General features: G+C 44.2%; 1 protein-coding gene and 1 non-coding gene across 2 annotated transcripts in view; both read right to left on the bottom strand.

Annotated features, from left to right (window-relative positions):
- The window catches only part of LOC121041016 (putative tetratricopeptide repeat protein 41), a 76,665-nt gene that overhangs the window by 20,889 nt on the left and 28,055 nt on the right, over positions 1 to 27,721 (bottom strand). The window contains 6 exon segments of the mRNA XM_040491836.1: positions 8,860 to 9,038; positions 9,883 to 10,084; positions 16,413 to 16,620; positions 16,622 to 16,653; positions 19,347 to 19,790; positions 22,641 to 22,799. Of these exon segments, the coding sequence (XP_040347770.1) occupies positions 8,860 to 9,038; positions 9,883 to 10,084; positions 16,413 to 16,620; positions 16,622 to 16,653; positions 19,347 to 19,790; positions 22,641 to 22,799 (1,224 nt within the window).
- Positions 27,643 to 27,715, bottom strand: TRNAG-CCC (transfer RNA glycine (anticodon CCC)). Its single transcript has one exon. It is a non-coding gene; the product is annotated as a tRNA-Gly (tRNA).

Here is a 27,721-nt window from a genome sequence, read left to right as displayed (position 1 = left end):
ATCTTGAATTACTGGCTTTGACAGAAAGAACAAAATGTTAAAAGGACCAAATAAGGAACATATTGTGTGTGTGTGTGTGTGTGTGTGTGTGTGTTATATCCTATTATATACAAATGAAAATACACAGAATTTTTTAACTTGAAGATTCAGTTAAATACATGGTACTACAAAGTCATCATTTTCATAATTTTTCTTCCCAAACATCCCAGTATATGAACTTATACATTTGACGACTGTTTCATTTCAAATTATTGTATCTAATCTGCTGGACAAAAATATATTCCTTGTTCTTCATCTGTTCCATCGCTCACGCCGTAGGCCACCCAGACAATGAATGCACTCCTGTTTTCCTTCTGCCAACTTCTCCAGGGATCACCATTTGTGCACAGTACAAACATTTATTGAACATCTACTATGTGTCAGACAATATCCTAGGCTCCCAACAAAAAGCATTGCAGCCCTCAGCACCACAGAGAGGCCAGGAGGCTTTGAACCAAAGCTGTAGTGCTTCGAGTCCAAGAGCTAAAATTAAATCAGAGTCAAGGGAAAGAGACAAGACTCTCGGCCACAGTGGCCATCCAAGCAAACGGACCTAAGGTGGGTATGAGAACTGGTGGGTCAAGCCAAGTGACAAAGGAATCTAAGAATTGTAAGTAGCTGCTTAGAGCAGCCGAGGGTGGTCTGGACAAATTGCTGAGGGATGGGCCCTTGCCCAGGGCCGGCGTGGTCTTGCAAATTCTATGAGGATTACCAGGTCCAGCCCACCTGTCAAGGGCTGAGGTGGGAATGGACTATGTTCATTCACTATGTTCCACACTCAATTCAACAATCTCAGTGCTCCGACAAGTCTTCATTCATGAGCCTTTCCTGCCACTGACCACATCCTCATGTTCATTTACTTAGCACAAACATATAGTTGGGATAGATAAGAAAATAACTTTTCTCACTATAAAACTAGTATGTGTACATTATAGGAAAATTGAGAAATATAGAAAAGTACAAAGAAGAAATCACTCATAATTGCATTATTCAAAGATAATCTGCATTAACATATTGTTGTATGTACCTCTGATCTTTTGCATGTATCCAAACACATTTTTTTAATGTTTATTTTTGAGAGAGAGAGAGAGAGAGAGCACACGAACGGAGAGGGGCAGAGACAGGTGGGGGGACAAAGGCTCCAAAGAGGGCTCTGCACTGACAGCAGAGAGCCCGATATGAGGCTCAAACTCATGAACCTCAAGATCATGACCTGAGCTGAACTGAGCCACCCAGATGCTCCATACACATTTTTTAAAAATAAACTTGAGGGGCACCTGGGTGGCTCAGTTGGTTACGCATCCGACTCTTGATTTCAGCTAAGGTCATATCTCACAGTTGTGGGATCAAACCCTGTTTCGGGCTCAGAGCAGGTCTCAGAGCCTGCTTGGGATTCTCTCTCTCTCTCTCTCTCTCTCTCTCTCTCTCTCTGCCCCTCTATTGCTTGTGCTCTCTCTGTCTCTCAAAATAAATAAACTTATTTATAAACTCTCTCAAAAAAAAAAATTAACTTGAGATCATCCTATACATTATGCGCTTTTTTTAAGTTAATGGTCCCTTCCTGGGGCCCCGCGGGGGGGTGCGACTAACATTTACAGCTTGGAATGGGCGTAAAGTTTAACTGCCTGAATAGCAGTGTTGATGGTTGCACTGGAATCCACAGCCACAGCCTCCTCTGCTGGCTCCAAGCCATGGTTTCAGACGGATTTAAAAATGGAGTATAATGATGCCCCCCGCCGCCGCGGTAAAGTTTTCTTTTTAAAATTTTGTGTGAATGGTGACAGCCCCACATCCATTTCGCTCTAGTAAAATGCGATCAACGTTACCATCACATGTGGCATGCCAGCGGGACGTGCGTCATCCTCAACATGGTTCTGGACACACCAAGTATAAGAAAGCCATCCTGCTAAGTGGGGCTACATCCAGACAGTTTATCCTTCATACAAATGAATATAAATTCAAACCATGAAAAGAACCATGAAAGAGATGGTGATATGAACTACGGGACGTTTCTCCATAGAAATGACAATTGAGCTGAGAGTTTAAAAAAGAATAGAAGCTGTTGCAGCAAAATGAGGGAGGGAGGGTGTAAAAATTCTGGGCAGAGGAAGAGCACAATGCAAAGGCTCTAGGGCAGGAAAAAGCAAGGTGCTTAGGGGACTGAAGAGCAGAGAGACCGAGCTGTTTGGTTCAGGATCAGGGTGGAGACATAGGAAGGGGCCATTCAGTAGCCACACCACGCCCGGTGCTGCTGCGGGTGCCAGGAACACAGCAGTGAACGCAAGAGGCAGAGTCCTCCTTTCGTGGAGCTTACATCCCAGCAGCTGGGAGGGTCAGAGAGGAGAGGGCAGCAGGGAGCAGAGACAGACAATAAAAAATTAATTAATTAATTTAAAAACAAAAAGGAAACTAGACAAAGTCAGGTAGCAGTAAAAGCTATGCCAAGAATTAAAACCCACTGACAAGATAGAGAATGACTAGGTATAACATCAGATGGGGTAGGCCACTCTGAGAAAGTGACACTTTGGCTGAGATCTAAATAACCAGAAAGAACTGGTACTACAAAAATATGAGTGGGAAGAACATTCCTCGCAGAGGCAACAGCTGGTGCCAAGGCCAAAAGGCAGAATGTACTCGAAGGACAGAAAGAAGGCCAGAGTGGCTGGCATCTAGAGGCCAAAAGGAAGATTCTTATAAGATGACGCTACCTAGGCATGTCGGGGGTAGATTATACAAACGATTATAAATTAAACTGAGGAGTTCAGATTTTAGTATCGGTGCAGCAGCAGGTCTCTGGAATGATCTTAACATGGAAAGTGACATGATCTGGTTTATATTCCTAAAAGCTCATTCTGGCTACTAAACAGAAATGGAACTTTTTTGGAACAAAAATGAAAGTAGGAGGACTAGTTAGGAGGCCATTACGATAGGCCAGGTGAGAGGTGATGGTGGCTGGTGAGCCACTGATGGCAGTAAAAAGCTGAGGTTAGGATATCCCCTCTCACCACTCCTACTGAATGATACTGGGAGTCCCAGCTAGTGCAATAAGACAAGAAAAGGAAATAAAAGATATACATGTTGGGAAGGAAGAAATAAAACTGATTTTGTTCACAAATGATAGACCTGTCTGTGTAGAAAATCCCAAAGAATCAACAAAAAACTCATAGAACTGGTAAGTGATTATAACAAGGTTGCAGGATACAAGGTTAATATACAAAAGCCAACTGCTTTCCTATAGACCAGCAATGAACAATTGGAATTAGAAATTTAAAACACAATACCACTTATAATAGTACCCCATAAATGAGAAACTTAGGCCTAAATCTAACAGAATATGTACTTGATCTATATGCAGAGAACCACAAAATTCTGATAAAGGATATCAAAGAAGATCTAAATAAACTGAGAGAGATTCTATGTTGATGGACTGGAAGACTCAACATTGTTAAGATGCTTGACTTATAAATTCAATACAATACCAATACATCTTCTCTAGATGTCTAACTGATCTTTGACAAAGTAGCAAAGACAATTCAATGGAAGAAGTCTTAATTAACAAGTTGTTCTGGGACAACTGAACATCCGTATAAAAAAAATTAATCTAGACAGAGATATTACACCTTTCGCAAAACACATAGTCAAAATGGATCATAGCCTTAAATATAAAATGAAATACTACAAAAGTTTTAGAAGGAAACAGAAAAAAAAAACCTATGTGACCTTGGTTTTGGTCATGATTTATTAAATACACCACAAAAAGCATAACCCATGAAAGAAAATACTGATTAAGTTAGACCTTATTAACATTCAAAACTTGGTGGAGTGCCTGGGTGGCTCAGTCAGTTAAATGTCCCACATTTGATTTTAGCTCAGGTCATGTTCTCATGATGGTAAGATCTAGCCCTGCATCAGTCTCCACCCTGGGTGTGGAGCCTGCTTAGGAGTCTCTCTCTCCCTCTCCATCTGCCCCTCCCTTGCTCGCATGCGTGCACACACACTTGCACTCTCTCGCTCTCTCACTCTCAAAACTATATATATATATATATATATATATATATCCATCAGTGATAAGAAGTAAAGTCAGACAAGAACTAAAAATGTTCTTTGCATGGCCTGCTCAAGATCTTGCCTATTTTTATTGAAGGGTTCATTATTTTATTTAAGAGCATTTTACTTATTAAAAGTATTAATCTTTTGCCTGCCATGTATGTCACAAATATTTTTGCCAGTTATCACTAGTCTTATAATTGTGTTTTTAATTTTCTGAGTTGTGTTGTTTTGTTTTGATTTACATGTTGTAATTTCATTTATTTAGACACATTTATCGACTGTCTTCTTTGTGATTTACTCTTTTGCTTTCTTGCTTAGACGCCAACATTTTCTTATAGTTTTTTTTTTAACATAAAATTTCATTAATTTATATTTAACTCTAATCTTCTTGGGATTTATTTTGGTGTAATGGCTCAGGTAACTTAACTTCTTACCAAGTAGTGAACCATTATCACAGCACTATTTATTCAATTTATTCCATAATCTTTCTAATTTGAAAAGTTTCTATCACTTACTACTTTTTTATATCCATACCTGAGTCCGTACCTGAGCTTTCTATTTTGTTCCACTGAGCTGTTTATTTTTGCTCCCAGTAGCATTTTTAAAGTTAATACAGCTTCATAATATGTTTAAATAAGTTGACATTCAAATTGCCCTCATTATTTTAAACTCTTACTCTCACATATCTTCTTCTCCAAGAACTTTAAAATCATTTTGAAAATTTAGAAATGTTTTAATCCCATTGGGATTTCAATTAGAATTGTCTTATGTACATAAATCAATTGTGGAAGAACCGACAGCTTTACAATATTGAGTTGCTCTATCCAAGAATATGGTATGTCTCCCTATATACTAAAATTTTATTTTCTATAATTCTGAAACAGTTTTATAAAAATAAAGATCCACACATTTCTTGTTACATTTATTTGTAGATATTTCATATCTCCTGTGGCTACTGTAAATTGTCTTTTGTTCTTTTTATTTTTCTGTTGAGCTATTTTTTAAATTATTTGTAATAAATGATTTGTTCCATCTAAAATATTTAGAAGTTTCCAAAAGTATCAGAGGGCAAAACATCATACATTACTCATGAAAAGCTGATATTGTCCCATTTACTACAACCTTCTGACAAGATCCTGCACTGTGATGCATTTACCCTTTGCTCCAACAAGAAAGCCTGACCCTGAAAAACAACATGATTCTCCCCAACCCACCACATCTGCCACCTGGGAGGGTAGTCAGCCATCTGCCAACATGGAGCCATTCTGGGACCAGTCCTTCTGCCACATCTGTTTTTAGTCTGTCTCTTCTGGTGTTTGACTTTGTCTAAAAATGCAACTGCAGCCAGAAATGGATTCTCTCCACTTTTTTGTGACCCAGGACTCCAGCTAAAAACAAGCTGATCATATCACACAGATAATCTGTAAAACCTGACCGGACCATGGCATTGTCCTCTAGACTCAAAGACCTCCCTACCGGCCTTCCGTCAGAGATGTAACTTGCCCAGAGGCATCTCCGAAGGAAGGGCAAACCCAGGCAGCAAGTGGACAGGCAGGAAGCAAGGGGCAAAAGCGATTTCCAGACTCACAGCCAGGCGTCTTTTCCACCAACCGAGCAAGTTAGGGTTCTGGTTCTCATCACAGCCACCAGGGGGAGCCAAAGCACACAGTCCGGCGGCAGGCCCTAGGATGGGGGCGGGGCATGCATTCTTTTCCGGAGCTGCAGCCACAGACTCCTGGTGGGGAGTGACCTCACACACCCGTCGGCTTCCCCATCAAGCTGATGAGCCTGCCCACCCTCTCTTGGACCCGTACTGGCCTTGCTGAATTCTTCGGGTTCATCACTCTCCCCCTGACTCAGGGTCCTCAAACATGCTGTTCCCTCGGCCCTCTGTCCCATCAGCTCTCACTCCTCCTCCAAACCTCAGATGAAATGTCACTTATTCAAAGTGTCTTCTGCAGTTCCTGAGACAAGGCCACACCTCCTGCTCCGGGCCGGGCCACCACCACCGTGTACCGCTCCCTCAGCTGCACTTCTCAGTAGGGTCTGTTTTATACTCTACCATAAGCTCCATCAGGGCAGGAGCCCGGTCTGTCTTGTCCACTGCTGCGTCCCTGGCATCTAGCACCAGGCTCACCACGACGCAGGCACTCAGTGAACGCTTGAGTTAATTCAGAGGATCAGCTCGTAATCATGGCAAAGCACGCTTGCCCAGACCTCTTTATTAGAAGGGAGGACAGGGCTGAAGTGGCAAGCAATTCCTGAGACCGCAGCCCATAATACAGGATTTCTCAAAAACCTGCCTGAAAGAACATTCCTGCTTAAGGGTCTTGCCTCCAGCAGCACCCTAGGAGGGCAGAATGTCTCAGGACTGCGTGTGGCTACATAACCACGGTAGGAAAAGCCATGCCTGGGGGAGGCCCAGACAGCAACCAGACCCCTGGAAAGCCTCCTCTGACGATTATACAGGATTCCTGCTATCATTAAACCCATTCCAATGAATCAAAGGCTATTCTATCACTTTGGTGACAAGTAGCTGGTCTTATTGAGAAGAAAAGCTAGTAAAAACAAGATAAAAGGGGCTAGCCAGATGCCCGAGGCTTCCCTTGCATACTTTTGGCTTCCTAATCTTGTTTGCCTGCTGCCTCCACCAACTAACTGCCCAGATAACACCACTGATAAGGGCCCCCTCCCCTTTTTCTTTTGTCTCTCCACCCCCTACCCTCCCAGCCATAAAAGGAGGCCAATGCCAAGGTTCGGGGCTCAGCCTTTGGAGGTGACTCCGCTGGGCCAGCACCTGTGGGCAATAAACAGTCTCTTCTGATTCCCAGAGAGTGCGTGGGCTTGTCTCTTCCTGGGCGCTGAGTATTTGCTGTAACATTATGACTTCTATTTTCAGCAACCCAAATGGGAGGACTTCAGGAAGACCCCCCCCCCCCACACACACACACACAAATGGCCATAGACTGACTCTGCTTTGCTTTATGAAGACTGATGAGAGAAAGGGAATGAGGGCCCGGTTGCCATGACAGAGAGGATGCAAGAGGCCATATTCCCAAGTAAAATCTACGGGAATCGGCCAAGACTGAAACGAGGGATGAGGAAGGTGGAAGGTGTCAAAGGCAGCAGTGATGGAGGCCGGGACCCCCTGCTAAGGAGCCCCCCGGGGCCTGGAGTAAGCAGAGACTACCCAGCAGCAGCTCAGAGCAGCATGCTTATGGAATCACCAGAAAGCCCTGCACATGTCTCCAGCCTAACTCAAAGGGACACATTCTGAACTAGGCTCATTTACATCCAGAAAATTCTCACACGCTGAAATGTTAGGTGATTTCCTCCCACTGGCAACCCCCAGCCCCCAGGCCTTTCCATCACCATAACAACCATGCGCCGACAAGCAGGGTGACATCATCAGGAAGGACTTTCACCCCCACCTCAAGATCTCTTCTGGGGGCTAGCTTCCAGCTTCCTATGACACACAGTGCTCCCCCCACACCACCTCCCGCCCCCTCCCTGCTTCCTCCGCCCTACAGCCCTAAGCACTGATGCAATTCCAGAGGCATCCTGGCTTTATTCGACACACTGGAATCTGTGGAGGATCGTTTGGGTCCTTCCACACAGAGGGTTTAGTGGATCGGAGAAATTCCAAAGGTACATAACTCATACGTGGCAGTGAGAATACAGGGAAAGGCTACATGCTTAAGGACCAAAAGGGATGCTGGAACACCACAGCCCAAATCCACTCCTAACTACCCGGGAGACCTTGGGCAACTCGCTTCGCCTCTCTGAGACTCAGTTTCCTGAGTTTCAACCAAGGCATTAGCAGGACTGCAGAGATTTGACGTGAATCAAGCAAAAGACATATAAAGAATTGAACTTAGAGCCTGGCCCGTGACAAATGCTCAAGATCTGTTATTATGACCACTAGACGGCAAAACCATGAGAGCAGGGGTCATTTTTGAGCTAGTGTTGAATTCCTTGAACTAGTTCACTGATGATGTCAGTAGCACCCAGTGAGTCCGATGTCCCAGAGAAGGTGCGCAGTTACTATCTGTTGAAAGAATGAATGAATGTTATTACTGTTTAGTGAGCCCGGAAATACAGGGGGAGAGAGAGAGACAGGCAAGGGAGAAAGGGAAGAAATATGAGCCAAAGTGCTGTCCAGATCCAAGCCCTTAGGCAGCAAGTCCAAGTACTGCCATTGCAATTCAGATCGAAGCCATCCTCGACAGCAATGGCGTGTCTCCAGGGCCGAGTGAGGGGCACCGGAGGGAGCTGGGGGCACTGTGAGCAGATGGAGGGAACACGGAAAGAACAAGCTGGGAGGGAGTATCCGAAATAATTCGGATTTGCATCTATGTCATCTGAACTACCCAGCTGGTCACTCAGGAAAGCTGTTGATCGAGCAGCAACACTGTTGGTGGCTCTCAGGAAAGGGGTCACATACACCGACCTTCCAAAAGGCCATCAAGGCTGCAAATGCAGATCAAGGAGGGAGATGTTAGCAGTGTGGTTGAAGCCATGAGAAAATAGAGAAAGAAAAAAATGCATAGGAAACAGCCACAGCAAGACGATACAGAGGAGCCATTTCAGAATTAACACTTTCCCCCCCATTTCCTAGCTTCAGAAATTGGTGGCCTACATTGTGGGTAGGAACACACAGGGAGGTCTGTTGGAGTGATTGGAATTAGATGAGGAAACGGGAGAACAGTAACTCTTGGCCACTTAACATCCCAGCGAAATGGACTATGGAAACCTAGCTACTCACTGTACCTGACGGTGTATGTCTCTTCCTCATTTTATGGCACTTCTCAGCTTTAACCTTGGCCACTGTGAGTAAATAGGCCCCAGCAGCATCATACCCGACTTCTGCTAACACATTCCAGTAGTGGATGAGGTGCAGCCATGTCCAGAAGCTCAGGTTTTGGATCTTCGATACAGAATCTGTGATACTTGTAACACGATGAATTCATGTGAGTCATTTTAGTATTTCATGCCTTGAAGGAAGCTGTTCGATTTGCCCCATTCCATTAGCCTATTCATAAACTCCTTGACCACTACGACTTTGGTAGGTCACCAGATAGATGTGAACCTGTCCCTCTTAAGCAGTCAAAGCCATTGCCGCGTCTCTGTCCAGGAGGCCCCTCCTCTAGGCAGGCTCCCCGAATCTACCAGGCAGAGCAAGCCCCTCCCTGTCCCGAGCGTGCCCAGCTCTGGGTCTTTGCTTTAGTGAAGCACTGTTCCCCATATGTAGCTCTTCTCTGGCTCCACATCTGCCCAGCTAGATAGAGCCAGATCTCACTCATTCCTGCATCCCCGGGGCCTCCAAGAACATGGGAGACAGAGTGGGTCAATGATACACGTCTGCCAAAGGGGTACATAAGAGGACAAGAAAGTAGGGGAGATGAAGAGAAGGAGAAGGGTGGAGAGGAGGGAGAAGAAAGGAAAGGGAGGAGATTAGGTGGGTCCGGCAGGAGAATATAGCCAATCCTTTGTCCTTGCCCAACTACAAGTCCTTCTCTCTCTGGAATCCTCCTCTCTGAGAGGAATCCATGTGGATTCAAGAAGGGAAGAGAACACTGCAGAGCCAGACGATCCAATGGAGCAACGCTGGGAATCCATCAGCCACAGAAACTGGTGCCGAATGATGGGCCCATCCGAATGAACGAACGGGTTGCCGAACGACTAAGTGAATGAACGTGCCCTGCTGAAAGGAGCCATGGGTATCCAAACACAGTGTTTGGCGAAGGAGGAACGAAATCTGCCCAAACGCCACATGAAGAGGACACGTCTTACCTAGGACTTGACAGAAAGCTGCACAAACCCCCCCCCCAGGAGCCACTCATTTTCAAATGCCACGGCAGTTCCTCAAATACCCTCCAGAAAGTGGTTTGCCGTTGGAAGTATTGAACTAAGATTCGGTGGAAATGTGTCTTCTTGTGATTTGTTGGGTTCTGAAAGGTATATGGACGGCTTTCTCTGACAGGAGTGACCACACCTTTTGAAAAATCAATGACAGTTGAATGCGTCTGCCTTCTTACTGTATGAAAACATACAGTAGTGGGGCACCTGGGTGGCTCAGTCGGTTAAGCATCCGACTTCGGCTCAGGTCATGATCTCGCGGTCCGTGAGTTCAAGCCCCGTGTCAGGCTCTGTGCTGATGGCTCAGAGCCTGGAGCCTGTTTCAGATTCTGTGTCTCCCTCTCTCTCTGACCCTCCCCCGTTCATGCTCTGTCTCTGTCTCAAAAATAAATAAACGTTAAAAAAAAAAAAAATTAAAAAAAATAAAAAAAATAAAACATACAGTAGATAACAGCTCTGTGGCCATAGTTAGACACAATGAAATAGTAGCTTGAAAAAAAAACCTGAAATATTAAAAATATATCTTCTTTGATTTTTTTTTTAATATTTATTTTTGAGAGACAGAGCGAGTGGGGAGGGGCAGAGAAAGAGAGAGACACAAAATCTGAAGCAGGCTCCAAGCTCTGGCCTGTCGGCACAGAGTCCAATGTAGGGCTCGAACCCACAAACTGCAAGATCGTGACCTGAGCCGAAGTCGGATGCTTAACTGACTGAGCCACCCAGGTGCCCCCAAAGTGCATCTTCTTATAAGTCAGTCTGAATTTACCAAAGAATTAGTTACAGTTGTGATCACTGACCCAGATTTTTGAGAAGCTACGGAGCATGCTCATTTTTCATGGTGTCTTCCCCTCTCCCAAAGAAATATTTGTAACCCACTTTTCTATGTTAAACATATACCACGGCTACCACATAAATAAGCACTTTCCAAAATTTGAGGACACGCAATTTGGAGAAGTTCACCTGCCACCTGGGTCTCATCTAGGCTGCGGGGAGCTAAGCAAATTAATGGCAAATTGGCTGTTAGAGCCAAGTTTACTATGCTTTCACTAGCAAAGAGAAATGATTCCAACCAATCTTACTACCCAGAAACAACCTGCTTAAAAACAGAAGGGCTTGGTTTCATTAAAAACTTCAAGGGGGGTGCCTGGGTGGCTCAGTTAGTTAAGCAGTTAAGCATCTGACTCTTGATTTCAGCTCAGGTCATGATCTCACGGTTCGTGAGTTCGAGCCCTGCATCAGGCTCTGTGCTGGCAGTGCAGAGCCTGCTTGGGATTCTCTCTCTCTCTCCCTTTCTCTCTTTCAAAATAAATAAATAAACTTAAAAAAAAAAAAAAGAAGAAGAACTTCAATATACCTATCCTTGAAAGTTAAAAATAGAAGCATTTAAAATGTTCTGCTTGATGTTTTTTCTCGCAAGATGAATGGGACACAGGGCTGGATGGCACACCTGCTTCAGAAACCCATGGAAGAGGAAGGAAAGTTCCTCCTTGCACTGAGCATGGCAAGGGCATTTTTGTGGGGAATGAGAGAGAAAGAGAACTGGGACAAATGTTACCCTGCATCCGAGATTTAGAGTATTAAACGCAGTGCTTAATGTGTACAAAACATTGTCATAAAAAACACTGAGTTTATTTTTTTTTAAGTTTATTTATTTATTTTCAGAGACACAGAGCGTGAACAGGGAAGGGGCAGAGAGAGGCAAGAGAGAATCCTGAGCAGGCTCCATGCTGCCAGCACAGAGCCTGATGTGAGGCTCCAACTCATGAACCATGAGATCATGGCCTGAGCAGAAATCAAGAGTCGGATGCTTAACCGACTGAGCCACCCAGGTGCCCTAAGTTTATCTTTGTACAAAATACCCTTGTGAGATATGAAAGGATATGAAAATCTCTATGATTTTCCCATATAATTTCTCATGTCAACTTTCCTGGGCGAAGGGATGCCCAGAGAGCTGGTTAAGTACCGTTTCCCACTGTGCCTGTGAGGGGGTTTCTGGAAGAGACTAGCACTTGAATGAGTCTACTGAGTGAAGGAGATTGCCCTCACCACTGCAGACGGGCCTCATCCAATCTGTTGAGGGCCGGAATAGAAAAAAAAAAAGGCAGAGGAAGGGCAAATCTTCCCCTCGGCTCCAGCTGGAACCTCTGTCTTCTCAGCACTCAGACCTTTAGACTTAGACTAGAAATTACAGCACTGACTCCCCTGGTCCCCACTAGCACTACCACCAGCTTTCCCGCACCTCTAGCTTGCAGACGGCAAGATCCTACCTCCCAATGTCCACAATCACATGAGCCAAAACTGCACAATAAATCTTTTTCTAGATATCTATGTAGAGATACACACAGAGAGAGATACACAGAGATAGAAAGAGATAGAGAACTAATCCTAGTGGTCCTGTTTCTCCAGAGAACCCTAATACAATCTCCATATGACAAATGAAATTACTTAAAGTCAGAGGGGCCAGGAGGCTGGTCTCTGGCCAGCACGTGAGTGGAGAAGCAGGATTCAAACTTTCTGACTCGATTCCAGTGCTTCTCCACTTAACATGAGACGGGAGGGATGGCCTGACCACAGCATCATCTGTGCAAAGTTCAGCACGGTTCTCACGGGCACACTTTCTGGTGGACATTTCTGTACTGCTCTTTTCTCTCGTGACAGGCTACATTGTGCTGTGTGGACAAACGACCTCAAAATCTCAGTGGCTGAAAACAGCAAAGGTTCATCGTGCCATCACAGATAATGAGGGTCCTGGCTGAATCTCCAAATCCAGGTCTGCTCATGCCCGGACTGACAGACCAGCCGCCATCTTGAACATCGCCAGTAGCCACATACAACTCGTTGCACAGAACGGGTCACAAGGTGCTCCCCAATAAAGGGACCAGAAAGTGCTTCCCATGGTGGGTGGAGGCGCTGGACATACTGGCAATTAGCTGTCACAGCCACCACGGTGCTTATCATTGTGCCGGACGCTGTATTAAGCACCTTACGTTAGGTATACTTAGCATTTTTAATACCCTCGAGGTAAACACTACCATCATCCCCATTTTGCAGGTGAGAAACTGAGTCTTAGAAAGTTAAGCACCTTTCACAAGGCCAGGCCAGTTCTGTCAGATTGAAAGTCCTTGCTCTTAACAAGAAATCATTTATAGTAGATGCCATAGCGATCGCCAGTCGGAAAGAAGGTAGACTCTTTGCCAAACAGCACGCGGGCCTGGGAGTGAGGTAAAGACAGGGTGAAATGAGGCTGCTCCTCTACCATGACCACAGTGTCACCTGCAGGTAGCAGGTGAACAGGTAGTGAGTCGCTCACCCTTCCCTTCCTGTGCTCAGCCCTCCAGATCCTGATTCCACCGCAGGCAAACACCAGAGGCTGAGGGTCAGTACTGGCTCCCAAAACAAGGGATATGGAAGCTTCTAGAAATGGCAGGCCCAAAATGCCAACTGCCAGGAATAGCTGTGCATTCATTCAGCAAACATCTATTGAATGTAACTGGAGTGGGGCCCAGGGAACTCAGACCCGCTTGAAGGTGTTTGATGAAATGGAATACCACTTAGGCTAACAGAATTCAAGATTACCAGCTGATTTGCATGGATCATTTTGCGAAGAACGGTAGGTAAAAGGCCACAGGGGAGACAGATGAGTAAAACAAAGGGAGAATTCAGAATGGCTAACACTTCTTAAGAATTCACTATGGGCCAGGCCTAGTCTAAGTGCTTGTAATTACATGAATTACACATTGAATGCTTGCTAGTCATAATGTTCTGAGCTTGGTACACTTATTATTTTACAAAAGAGGGATGTGGGTAGAGAGGGATCCGGTCTTCAGCTAGGAAGTGGAAAAGCCCAGGCTCACCCCGCTCTAGCATCAGGGGCCACTTTTACCCATTATGCTAGGCTGGACCCTTCTACTCAACAATTAATCGCTGCAAAATGGGCCTCACAGACTTGGTTTTCGGAGTTTCTATGAAGTGAGGGGTTATACGAAGTAAAGGAAGGAGCTCTTTCCAGGAAGGGCTCCCTGAGACCCCAGGAAAGGGTGAGGTTTGGGGGAGGAGGTCGCATGGTTCAGGTCTCCCAAAAGACACCTTCTCTCCCTTTGGACACCAGCACCATCCCGACACCTCAAGGGCTGGCTGCCAGAGGGCAAAGAGACAGGGACCCCAGCATGAGGCTTGGTTTCCCTGGGGGGAGCCCTGCAGGGGCAGCTGGGAGGTACCCACGTCACTGAGCACAAACCAGAAGAGCCTCTACGTGGTGGCTACAGCCAACAGACAGAGGAGCACAGGTAACACTGCTCAGGGTCTCCCGCAGGCACCTGGGGCAGGTGAGGACTTTCTAGGAGGCTGGTGGGAAACAGAACTGATACGACCTAACCTAGCCAGAGAACGTTCTGTGTACACAAGAAATAAATGGAATAACGTATATGAAGCGGCTGGCACAGTGAAAGCACTAAATAATAGTGGTGGCTATGATGGCCAGGGGCAACAAGATGTGACAATGCTCTGGCCGCACTAAAACAGCACTTCCCAGCTTTCTGGGTCTCCCCCCTAACCGCCCTTTCCCTTTTCAGCCCCACTGATACGCACGTATGCACACACACATGTACACGCATATGTTCACCCACATACAAAGAGTATATAAGACCAAACAATCCTCAGCTCTAGTAGCAAAAAGGGAAAAGACGTTGCTGGACCACAGCCCAGGGTACAAAGCCTGCCTCTAGACTAGCCAATTTTTGGTAGGAGTAACTTAAGTTACAAATTGAATACAATACTTACAAACTGAATACAATCTGTAAACAGAGTATTAATTTCAAAGGAAAGAAGCATCCACATATACGTGTGGCTAAGAGACTAGTTTGCCCCAAAATAATTGAGAAGACAATTATCAAATATATCAAAAGATAGCCCTTTACCAAAAAATATCATAGCAGACTCAAGTCCTACAGCCTTCGCTTTGGCATCTTTTTTCTCCCTGTAGGATATGCTTTACTTCCCATGCTCAAGCTACCTGGAAGTGAATTGTTGCAATTACAATTCCTGGCGCCTCTGGTAAAGATGTATTCACATCCTGGTTGTTGTTGTTGTCTTTGTTTTCCTGACAATAGTGAATGTTGCCAGCAGTGCTTTCTTTAGGGGCTCACAGTGCAGAGAAGGGCTACAGCATATACCCAGAATTTTAACAGCCACACCATGGCCTTGTCCCTGCACCTCCAAGAGTGTTACTGTTCTACAGGAAAATGGAGAGACTAAGTGTGTTGCAAACCATCAGAGACCAAGTGAGCAGAAGAACTGACATCACACCTAAGAGCACCCTCACTCCCCACCCCCCTTCGCTACATTATGTAACTTAAGAGGTGGTGGGAATGACGACAATGTAGGAGGGAAACAATCTTTTAAAAAAGAAAGTGAAAGAGGACATAGTAAACCCGAAAGGAAATTTGCACAGAGCTTAGAATCTTTGCCGAGGCTGTGATGTAAGGTTTTTGAAGTCCACGAACCTGAAGTTCTCTGTGTGGCTAGAGGGCTCTGCTTCTAGGTCAAGAGTCTGTGATTGCCATTGTTTCTCAGATTCAGACCTCAATCCTTTCAGAAGGGGATAAGAATTTGATTTCAGGGGCGACAGCGTAGCTCAGTTGGTTAAGCATCCAGCTCTTGCTTTCGTCTCAAGTCATGATCTCATGGTTTGTGAGACTGAGCCCCACATTGGGCTCTGCATTGACAGCACAGAGGTTGTTTGGGACTCTCTCTCTCTCTGCCCCTCCCCACTTGCACAAGTGCACGCATGCTCTCTGTCTCTCTCAAAATAAATAAACTTAAAAAAAAAAAGAATTTGATTTCAGAATTAGGGCAGAAACTGCTAATGCCTATCCAATAACCATCTCCCTCATCTTTGTTAGTAACAGATGCCCACCTTAGTTTAGGGTAGCAACACACTCCATTGAAACCTCTGTTCCCCAACTTTTCTCATATCTAACTGTGGCCAAATGACGTTTTAGAGACAGAGTGGAAATGTTGGTGAAAACCTGGGAAAGCTCCTTAAAAGGAAATGCAAACCCTTCTTTTCATCCTTCCTATTGCCCAAAATGCAATGGCTGGAGCTCCAGCAGCCATGCTGCTTCCAGCAGTCATGCACATGAGATGACCCTGAGAATGCAAGCTAATGTGTGGATCAGGGACATAGAAGGAAGAGGGTCCCAGATGACTTTGTGGAGCCAACAGGGCAGCCCTGAACTGCCTACTTTCAGAAAGCTCTCATGTGAGAGAATAAACCCTGGGATGTAAGCCATTGAAGTCAGGTCTCAGTTACTCACAACCAGGTACAAGTATTAATTTATATGACCATGTATACCCATGTTTACAGATTCATTCCTACTTGAGAAATGCTAGCTGCAAGCTTTCCCTTGAACGCAAACTTCCCTTTTCCGAACTAGCAGGTACTTACACAGATTTAAGCCCTTAACCAAGAAGCTTGTGCTCCACAGCACTCCGCAGGGACTGGTGCCTGAAGTACAGGAGGCCATTGGGCTTCTCCTGGACCCACTGTCTGGTGGCATTGCGGAGGGCAGCCCAGTGCAACATGGTCACTTTGTAGTGATCCCTGTAGCCCAGCATCTCCAAAAGCTGGAATATCTCATCCTCGGCCAATCCACAATGTGAGATGCTCAAAAAAGCACAGAGTGTCGGCCACCCAGCCATCCGGTGCTGTACAGATAACACAATGACAGCAATGACAAAAAGAACCGTTCACATCTGCCAGGCATCATTCTAAATGGCTAAATGTCGTGTATGACTATACAACTTGTTTCCTTTAATCATCCTATAGGCAGATACTATATAACTTCCCCTGTCTTACAAATAAGAAAAATAAAGCCCAGAGATGTTAAATAACTTAGCCAGTCACACAGGAGTAAGTGCAGAACTGGGATTTGAGCATAGACTGCCTGGCTTTGGAGCCCATACTTTCAGGCATTAAGTTATCATCCACTTTGTCCCAACTAATACGTCCATGTTAGCTATGGTTATAAGCTGGAAAGCTTGCCAATTATCATACTACTGAGCAGTCTATTAATACTTTCAAATATCAAGTTTGCATCGATGGGTCTGAATGGTTTTTTGGTATGATTGCTATCTTGCCACAGACACCACTGGAGCCAGCTCTATGTTACTCACTTTTTCAGCCAGAGCTGGATTCCCGCTGGCTTTATGACCAGCTCTAAAGAGATCCTTAAGACCACTGAGAGAAAGAACAAAGTCTACCATTCTATTTTTTTTTTTTTTTTAATTTTTTTTTCAACGTTTATTTATTTTTGGGACAGAGAGAGACAGAGCATGAACGGGGGAGGGGCAGAGAGAGAGGGAGACACAGAATCGGAAACAGGCTCCAAGCTCTGAGCCATCAGCCCAGAGCCTGACGTGGGGCTCGAACTCACGGACCGCGAGATCGTGACCTGGCTGAAGTCGGACGCTTAACCGACTGCGCCACCCAGGCGCCCCAAAGTCTACCATTCTAAATGGACTTCTTGTGCCAGGACTGGGGAATGAACCTCAAACACCTGTAATCTTTACGCAGAGGGAGCTGCTCAGCCCCAGCTGTACAAGCTCCTTCTGAAGTTGACCCCAGGTTTACCAAGTTCTTCCTGTACCTGTGGCTGAGTGCCTTGGGCCTGAGGAGGGGTCAGTGGGCAGGAGGAGGAAAGTCAGCTGGGGAGAGGAGGGCCTGGGCTTTCCCGCACAGTCCCAGACAAGCAGGAATATTCCTGGGCACAGCCATGGGCCACCTTGCCTGCGTGACTCTTCTCAGGGCCAGAGACCTTTCTTTCACCTCCTTGCAGGTGAGGGAGAGCACGCTAAATTTGCAATTCATTTTATTTGCAGAAATGCAAAGTCTAGAGCAAAAAAAAAAAAATGGGGCAGGACAATATGTGGTCACACCAACCAACGTGTCTTTCATTGCAAGTATTTTGTGCTTCTTTCCCCACCCCCACATCCCCCTTCCTGCTCCATTCCAAATTCATCAAACTTAAGAGAAGGTTATTATGGTAGAAACTGAAGTTTCAAAAGCCTTTTGAAGCTCCTAGCAGAGATAATGGCTTTGAGAACAAACTTTGCTTCTCAAAAGACTGTGGAATATCAAAAGACAAAAATGCCTGACCGACTCATGGAATACGTCTTTTAACCACAAACAACAGACTCAGTTACAGGGTGAGCTAAAGAGGACTGAACCAAGCAAGGTGGAGGAGACAGTGCGAGGAGAGAGCAACAGAGTTGCTCAGGTGGGCCTGTGCTGTTCCCTGAACCCAAGCTGTGAGCAGGGACAGGGGACCTACTGGATGCACCTGGGGACCCAATAGTACAGACAGCCTGTGCTGTGCCTCCCATTGGGAGCCTACAAGGCCAGTGCCTGTAGATCTTCTGATGCCCCCAGAACCAGAGAGCAGAAACCACTATGGGGACACCTACAGAGCCAGATCTCTGAAGGTGCAGTGAGCAACCAACATTCCCTGTCGGGAATGTTGAGTACCCACAAGACTATGGGCTCCAGGAGAGTGCAGATGTCAGTGGAGGAGAGGGGCCTCCTCACATTAGAGTGAAGGAAAACGGCAGCAGATGGCAGCATAGATCGAACAACCCAAGAACAGATGGGAACACAGCCATCCTAGAGGATGCCAGCATTGGAAGAAGTCAGTATCTGTGGACCATCTGGGGCCATGACCACCTCAGTGGAAGCCAGCAGGGACAGATGACAACCAAGGACATCCAGCACCAAGACCCTCAGATTTAAGCTCAACCCCAAAGAAACACACACAGGAAGGACACAAATCCTCTCTTGACTGAAAACACCCTGAATTGTACCAAAAAAAAAAAAAAAAAAAAAAAGCTGAATTGATGGATTTAACCTAGATGAACTGAATTAGGTTTCTGCCGTCACTTGAACTATAGGCTCAAAAGAGTTGAGTTATAGAAATAATAAAGGCCCATTTCTTAGATTCCTGAAAAATTGTCTAATATGGTTCCCTTTACAGTCAGCACAGAGCTCCCTAGACAGGGTTGTTGGATTTAGCAAATAAAAACGCAGAGTAGCTAGTTAAATTTTAATTTTAGATAAACAAAAAATCAATTTTGGGTATAAGTATGTCCCATGCAATAATCTGGGATATACTTGTAATGAAATTATTTATTTGTAATTCAACTAATTTTTAGTATAAGTGTGTCCCATGCAATAATTGAGACATACTTTTACTAAAGGACTGTTCTTTGTCTGAAATTACAATTTAACTGGGCATCTTGTATTTTCTCTGACAACCCCATCCTTGGACCCTCCTCCTCTGGGTGGTCCACCATACATCTCTCTCCCTGTGGACTCTAGCAGGTTGTCAATACTGGCCAAGGCCTACCTTCTCCTAAAGCCACCGTGTCTGAATTTGCCTTTTTTGGCGTAAAAGTCCAGCTATAGTCCTCAATCCAGCGTTTCAGAATCAATTCCCAGAGCTCCTGAACAGACACCACCTCCAAGTACTCCTTCAGACACTGATACTCATCTCGGTAGATTCTACATTCTCTGAGTTCATTCGCTAGGATCGTGAGTTTTAAAGGATTCGGGTTTGTTTTTTTCCTCAAAGTGGATTGGCTCTGTTGGAGGGGGTCTTTGTTGAGAATGGAGAGATGCTGTCTAAAGATGTTTAGTTTCACTTCTTTGTCTCCTATGCTAATGAAGTCCACTGTCCTCACATCTGGGCGAGCACACAGCAACTTGTAGGACAGGCTAGAGGAGACAGTGCTCATGATGAATTTGCAATGAGGAGGCAGCGAGCATGGCAGCCAAGAAAAATCTTCTGCCTGGTGGAGAAAGTCAAAGATATTTGAAAACTTTAAAGACTTTAAAACTACTTTACTGATGGTTTTTAAACTTAGAGCAGCTAGAATATAGTGAGTAAATAGAGGGTTAAGGGCTGGGGTGAAGGTTATTAGCGATAAGGTGGATAGTAAGCAATATGGTGATGATACCAATTCACACTCTACAGAACTATATTCACTGACTTACCCATCTGTTATGAATTTGATAGTACAAAGGTGACCTCTAAAAAGAGGTTTGTACGGGGCACCTGGGTGGCTCAATCACTTAAGTGACTCTTGATTTCAGCTCAGATTACGAACTCACAGTTCATGGGATCGAATCCCACATCGGGCTCTGTGCTGACAGTGCGGAGCCTGCTTGGGATTCTCTCTCTCTCTCTCTCTCTCTCTCTCTCTGCCTCTCCCTGCTCTCTCTCTCTCAAAATAAATAGATTAACAGTTAAAATAAAAAATAAAAAAACATTCCTACAAGCAAGTAATCTGACAAATCTTAGGCTTCTAAAGAATGACCTATAGTGACGATCAAGGGAAATCTTAGAGTGCAAACTGAACCATTCAATTGAAAAACAGAACATTGTTTTATGATGAAGAATCTTGCTTTGTACAGCAATACTATCATAAATTAAATGGCTTTATTTGGGGATAAGATAAACACCTAATCAGATCTTTCTAGATTCCTTTAGCAGCCTTTCCTACCCCTCTTTGACTAATAATCGCAAATATAATAATAATAATAATAATAATAATAATAATGATAACAACAGTAACTACCAAACAGTGAGTGCTTACTCTGAGCCAGGCACTGAGTTGAATGTGTCTTCAGGTACTGTTAGGGATTTTTATTTTTATTTTTTTATTTTTTGATACTGTGACATTTCTCTGGGGCCTTAGAGATTCAGGAGAGACTGTTTTTCCCAAGGCAAGCTAAGTCCCGGGGGTGGTGGCAGCTTGCCTGGAACATGCCTGTCATGTGCAGACCCACAGATCCAAGAACACACCCCCACCTACCTTCTTATCTGACTCGCATTCACCAAGCCAATGTTTCCCTGCCCCACATCATCATCCTGGGGCTAGGACCAGACAACTAGGGACAACGATGCCACAAAGCCTGCTGAAATTACACAAACTAGCCAATCCTGAATGGCTTCCTCTACCTTTCCCATGGGAACCCCAATGAAGGCTTTGGCCTTGGCCTTCTCCTGGCTCCAGTCTTCTGCCTCCTGACCACCCTGATACTTCCCCTGGGGCCCCGAGTGGCATGGCGCATCTCCTTCTCTCAGGAAATGTAAGTAATCGCTTCCTTCAATGCCATTGGCATCTCCGTGCCATCACTCGGTCATCCTCCTATATATCAAAGCCCAGCACTTGTCACAGTTTGCAATCTTGTCCTTATTTGTGTAATAGCATCATTAACATCAGCCATCCCCTGTTAGAATGAAAGCTCCGTTTCTCTGCAGGGACCATGTCTGACTCTGCTTGTAGTGCTTTTGCTATAGTGAGTGGTCAAGAACTATTTGCTGAATTTGTGGTGGTTGCCATGCATTAAATTAAAAAGATTATAAAACAATATGGTGTGTAATCTCATTTACGTAAGCGTCAAGGAGTGTACATAGACATCCATAGAAGAAGGAAGGCTATACTCCAAAACATTGAAGAGCAGTGAGACTGTGAGTATACCTAATTTTCTGTTTTCTTTTTCTTCATCATATTTTCTATCAGAAACATATATTACTTACCTAATTTATAATTACATGTGTTTTTAAGTTTTAGAGAAAATTCTTCACAAGGTTCCAGTGATCCAATATCAGCTCAAACAGAAGAAAAACTAAGGAGGGGCACCTGGGTGGCTCAGTCAGTTAAGCGTCCAACTTCGGCTCAGGTCATGATCTCATGGTTCATGAGTTTGAGCCCCGCGTTGGGCTCTGTGCTGACAGCTCAGAGCCTGGAGCTTGCTTCGGATTCTCCCGCTCTCTCTGTCCTTCCCCCATTCACACTCTGTCTCCCTCTCCTTCAAAAATAATCGTTAAAAAAAAAAAAAGATAAGAAAAACTAAGGAAAGCAACCAATCGATGGGATTTGATATGTGCATAATCAGTATAGATGAGGCAGGTCATAATATACAACATAAAGAAAATACTAGGAGTCCAATAAATGCCTGATCAATGTATAAAATGGGGGGGGGGGGTGCAGAATCAGGCAGAAGTAAAGGTTACAGTTTCCAGAACCAGACTGTCCATGTCTGAATTCTGAGTCTAACACAATCTTAGGATGTTGGACAAGCCACCTAACACCTCCATGCTCAGTCCCCTCTGTATAAACAGGGATGATGATCACAGTGTCTCTTTCATAGGGTTCTTCTGAGAATTAAATGCGTTAATATTTATAAAGTGCCTAGAAAGGTGCCTGACCCGTTGTAAGTGTCACAGAAGTATTTGTTCAATAAAACATATAGTAGTAGCTATAAGCGATGCTGGCTATAGCTATAGATATGCAATGCAATGGAAAGGTGTTACAGGGGCGTCTGGGAGGCTCAGTCAGTTGGACATCTGACTTCGGCTCAAGTCATGATCTCGTGGTCATGAGTTCAAGCCCTGTGTCAGGCTCTGCACGGACAGCTCAGAGCCTGGAGCCTGCTTTCCTCCCTCTCTCTCTCTCTCTCTCTCTGCCCCTCCTCCGTGCTTGTTCTCTCACTCACTCTCTCTCTCTCTCTCTCTCAAAAATAAACATTGAAAAAATTAAATAAAAAGAAAGATGTTACATACCTTCTAAATTATGGAGTTTTCTTTTTATAAAACTGTAATAAAATAGGTATTTTTTTTAAAAAGAGATTATCTTCTGTCCTAAAATCCCATAAATGCCAATGAATTCTTCAATTCCATCTAGGACAAGTATACATGGCTTTAAATTGATGGAAGCAATGAAAACTTCCACAAGAAGTGAAAAGACCAAGACATTTGAGCCTTCGTTAAGAACATCAGTTTCAAGCTGAGTACCTAGAGCATAGGAATTTGTTCAAATTAGGCAAAAATGTTTCCATCATTGCTAGAATATGTTAATGGGATGGGGAGGCGGAAGGGGTTGGGAACAATGAGTGCTATTCACAGCTGTACAGCTGACACATATAGGTATATGTGTGATTAGCAGCCTAAAAATATTCAACCCAAAAGGGATAATGATATTTACCACCAGATGTCTCCTATACATTTTCAGGATTTTATATAAAAAATATTTTGTATGATCCAAAGCATTACTCTCATCTTCCAAAATGCAAAAATAGTTCATGTTACAAAGAGCTGGAAGGGAAGAAAGAGAAGCCAGTCTATGCAGTCTGCGAAGTTTATGCAGCTCTGTAACGTCAGGTGGCTGTTTAGGGGCCACGGCTACCACCTGGGTGGTCCAGCAGGGGCACACATGCATCATCCCCCACCACTGCCTGGTCTCTTCAGTTCTCGCCCACATCAAATCTGACATAACCAATCCTAAATTACTCTATCCGCAATATTGGACCCCAGACCTTCGAATCTGTAAATTACCAGGGAAAATCAGGCTATAAACCAGAAAGGGCAAAGGATGTGATTTGAGAGGACTAACTTGCAAACTCTGATTGCGTGACACAGCAGAGAGCAACCCAAAATTGTAATCAACTGCTTAATACTTTAAGAGCATTTTACTACATACAACTTTGGTCTTGCTTTTATTTTTCAAAGGCCATGTTTCCCATAGAAATTTAGGCACATTAGAATCTAGAAAATCAAGTTATGCAAAGAAGCTTTTAATGGATTTACATCTCTCAGGTGCATTAAGATTCTGTTAGAAGCATATTGAATAACTATGTTTAACAATACTTATTGGTTGCCTGTTACGTGCAAGGTTCTGTGCTCAATGTTAAAAGGAGATAAAAATGATCTATAAATAAAGTCAAGGAGTTAAGGGAAGTGAAAATGGGTTCAGTACACACACACACAAAAAAAACACATTTCAAGGTAGAATATGAGTCTGAAGAGTACTGGAGTGTGTTGCAGAACCATCACAATGAAGACAAGCTTCATGCAGAAGACATGTGAGACGAGCTTCGGGGAATGCACAGGTAGAGATGAGGGCAAAGGGATATCAAGCAAGACAAAGCAAAGGTAAAGGTCTGGAGGTAGGAAGACACATGAGCATTCAAAAAAACAGGAAGCTGATTAGAGCAGTGCAACTCAACAGGGGTGCTCTAGGAATTCGAGATGTCCTAGAACACAGGACAGTCACACACAATGCAGCTGTGTCCTGGGGTCTACCTGCCTTCACATGTTCTGCCAGACAGTCACTTGGGGGGGGGGGGGGAGGGGGTAACCTTATTAATGACCTCACCTAGAAACCAACTCCATTTTCATGTAAATGCAAAGTAATTTTTGCACAGATTCAAAACACATTGAATTTCCTAGGAATACAACTACCATAGAAAGTGATGGAAGATAATATGTTGTTTCGTCTGAAATGATACCAAGATTTCAGAAAATCACGACCCTGATGGGAACACTGCTCATGATGTTGGAGCCTTGACTACAACACATCCATGGATGTCTGCACTAGCAGCTTTCGAAAGCATGGTCATTTTCCATGACCTGCCTACTCCACTGTGGCTTCTACTGGAATCATGTCTGAGCATTTACATATTGGAATGCATATTATTTTGCAATAAATTACTTTACTTTTCTCTTTTACATTATACTAGAGGGTTACATCGGGTTTTGTTTTTTTTTTTAATTTTTTTTTTCAACGTTTATTTATTTTTTGGACAGAGAGAGACAGAGCATGAACGGGGGAGGGGCAGAGAGAGAGGGAGACACAGAATCGGAAACAGGCTCCAGGTTCTGAGCCATCAGCCCAAAGCCTGACGTGGGGCTCGAACTCACGGATCGCGAGATCGTGACCTGGCTGAAGTCGGACACTTAACCGACTGCGCCACCCAGGCGCCCCACATCGGGTTTTTTTATTGAGGTATAAATCACAAATGATACTACATTAGTTTCAGGTGTACAACATAATGATTCAATATTTGTATACATAAAATGATCACCACTTGTAAGTCTAGTTACCATCTATCACTGCACGGATACAAAAACACTTTTTTTCTTGTGACCAGACCTCTTAAGATGTACTCTTACCGGGGTGCCTAAGTGGCTCAGTTGGTTAAGCTTCCAACTTCGGCTCAGGTCATGATCTCGTGGTTTCTGAGTTCTAGCTCTACAGGGGGCTCTGTACTGACAGTGTGGAACCTGCTTTGCATTCTGTCTCCCTCGCTTTCTGCCCCTCCCCCACTTGCATGCACTCACTCTCTCTCTCTCAAAAATAAACATTCAAAAAAACATGTCTTTTAGCCACTTTCAAAATATGCAAAACAGTATTATTAACTATAGTCACCATGCTATACATGGCAGCCCCAGGACTTACTTATTTTATAAATGGATATATTGATTTTTAAAGATATTTTGGTATCAGAAAATGACTATAAAATCAATGACTTGAAGATTATATGTGAATGCAAGACATAAAGGAGAAGAAAGAATCAAAACAAGATAGTCTGAGCTTGGATCACACAATTAAAAGTATTTTTCAAGAACAGGAAGAGAACAATCTTGGTGCTTCATCCTTGGAGGGTTTTATCCGCCACCCCCCCCCCCCCCAAATCTTTAAAGTATTGAGATTTCAGACCTTGACTAAGTGAATTTTAGAGAAGGAGGGGTTCTGGAGATCATGTCGTCTAGTCCAAACCCTCATCTTGTAAGTGAGGAAACAGGCCCAGCAAGGTGAAAAGGCTTGAACACAGGTCATCAGGAGCTTTACAAACACTGATTTTGCTAATAGTTTTCCTAACAGCAACACATCCTCACTCAACGGTTGCTCCATCTGCGTTTCCAAGCCGCAAAGGTCACCGCTGGTGGATTCCGTTCACCAGCAGCCACATGCGGGAGGCACGGACTGTTGACCTTTTGTGTGAAGCTGGTACAGAGGCTATGTGACAAAACGGAGGTGAATGAACCTCAGAAAATACACGCAGCCTGACAATCATAAAACATAATATCACTCATAATAATCAGCAGAAAAATAATCCCAGGCAAAAAAAAAAAAAAAGAAAAAAAAACCTCAAGGAAGATACAGATCTATATCTAATAACGCAAAGGAAAGCATCGTTTCAGTGTTTTTTAAAATCCTTTTTGGGGTGATTAGAATTATTTTTCCTCAAAATAATATTGAAGATAGGCAGAATTACTAGTATTGGAAAATGATCCTAAACCTATCTCTTTATTCTGTTAGAACCAAACTGTCTCTCCTGGATGACAATGGCCTATTGTCTAATTTAAATTTTTTTAATGTTTTATTTATTTATTTATTTAAAAAAAATTTTTTTTAACATTTATTTTTTTTTTTTCTAAATTTGTTTTTTTCGACGTTTATTTATTTTTGGGACAGAGAGAGACAGAGCATGAACAGGGGAGGGGCAGAGAGAGGGGGAGACACAGAATCGGAAACAGGCTCCAGGCTCTGAGCCATCAGCCCAGAGCCCGACGCGGGGCTCGAACTCACGGACCGTGAGATCGTGACCTGAGCCAAAGTCGGACGCTTAACCGACTGCGCCACCCAGGCGCCCCAAACATTTATTTATTTTTGAGACAGAGAGAGACAGAGCATGAACAGGGGAGGGGCAGAGAGAGAGGGAGACACAGAATCTGAAACAGGCTCCAGGATCTGAGCTGTCAGCACAGAGCCCGACGTGGGGTTCGAATTCACGGACCGTGAGATCGTGACCTGAGCCAAAGTCGGACGCTTAACCGACTGCACCACCCAGGCACCCCTTTTTATTTATTTTTGAGACAGACAGAGACAGAGTATGAGAGGGAGATGGGCAGAGAGAGACAGAGACACATAATCTGAAGCAGACTCCAGGCTCTGAGCTGTCATAGAGCCCGATGCAGGGCTCGAACTCATGAACCACAAGATTGTGACTTGAGCCGAAGTCAGTTGTTTAATCGACTGGGCCACCCAGGCGCCACCTTTTCCTTTTTTTTTCAATGTTTTATTTATTTTTGAGAGAGCCTATTGCTTAATTTAAATAGTAACAACTCAAGTTTTTATTTATTTTATTTTTTAACGTTTATTTATTTTTGAGACAGAGAGAGACAGAGCATGAACAGGGGAGGGTCAGAGAGAGGGAGACACAGAATCTGAAACAGGCTCTGGGCTCTGAGCTGTCAGTCCAGAGCCCGACGCAGGGCTCGAACTCACAGACCGCGAGATCACGACCTGAGCCGAAGTCAGACGCTTAACTGACTGAGCCACCCAGGCGCCCCAACAGCTCAAGTTTTTAAACACCCAGTCACAAAAGGTAAATTCATGGGGAGAGAAAAACAGTCAATTGGTACAATTTCAAAATACTTTGTAACAAAATGACAGAGATTAACTGATTTTTTCACTTTTTGGCAGTGTTATCTCTTATCATTCAATAAAGACTTATTGAGAACCTTCTGTGTTGGTCAGGCTCTGCGTCAGGCATTGAATGTGAGAATGGCCAATAAAACAGACATGGTTTCCTGCACACCCAGGACTATAACGGGATACAGTAAAACATACAATGTCAGGACCACGTGTAAGTAGTGGGTGACCAGGATGGCAAGCTCACAGTGTTTGCAGAGACACACCCATATAAACTAGAGTACAACGGGACTGGGGCTACCCTTGCCACTTGCTTAAAGTTGGAGATGAAGGAGAGAGGCAGCCATCTGGCCCTCTTATTGAGAGAGTGTTCTTTTTTTTTTTTTTTTTTTTAAAGATTTTGCTTTTAAGTAATCTCTATACCCAATGTGGGGCTCGAACCCACAACCTCGAGATTGGGAGTCTCATGCTCTACCAGCTGAGATAGCCAGGTGCCCCC

This window comes from Herpailurus yagouaroundi, unplaced genomic scaffold (genome assembly GCF_014898765.1).
Source record: "Herpailurus yagouaroundi ecotype Mexico unplaced genomic scaffold, PumYag 182, whole genome shotgun sequence".
NCBI lineage: Eukaryota > Metazoa > Chordata > Mammalia > Carnivora > Felidae > Herpailurus > Herpailurus yagouaroundi.
The sequence above is the reverse complement of the archived record's forward strand: the minus strand, read 5'-3'. Positions and strand labels throughout refer to the sequence as shown.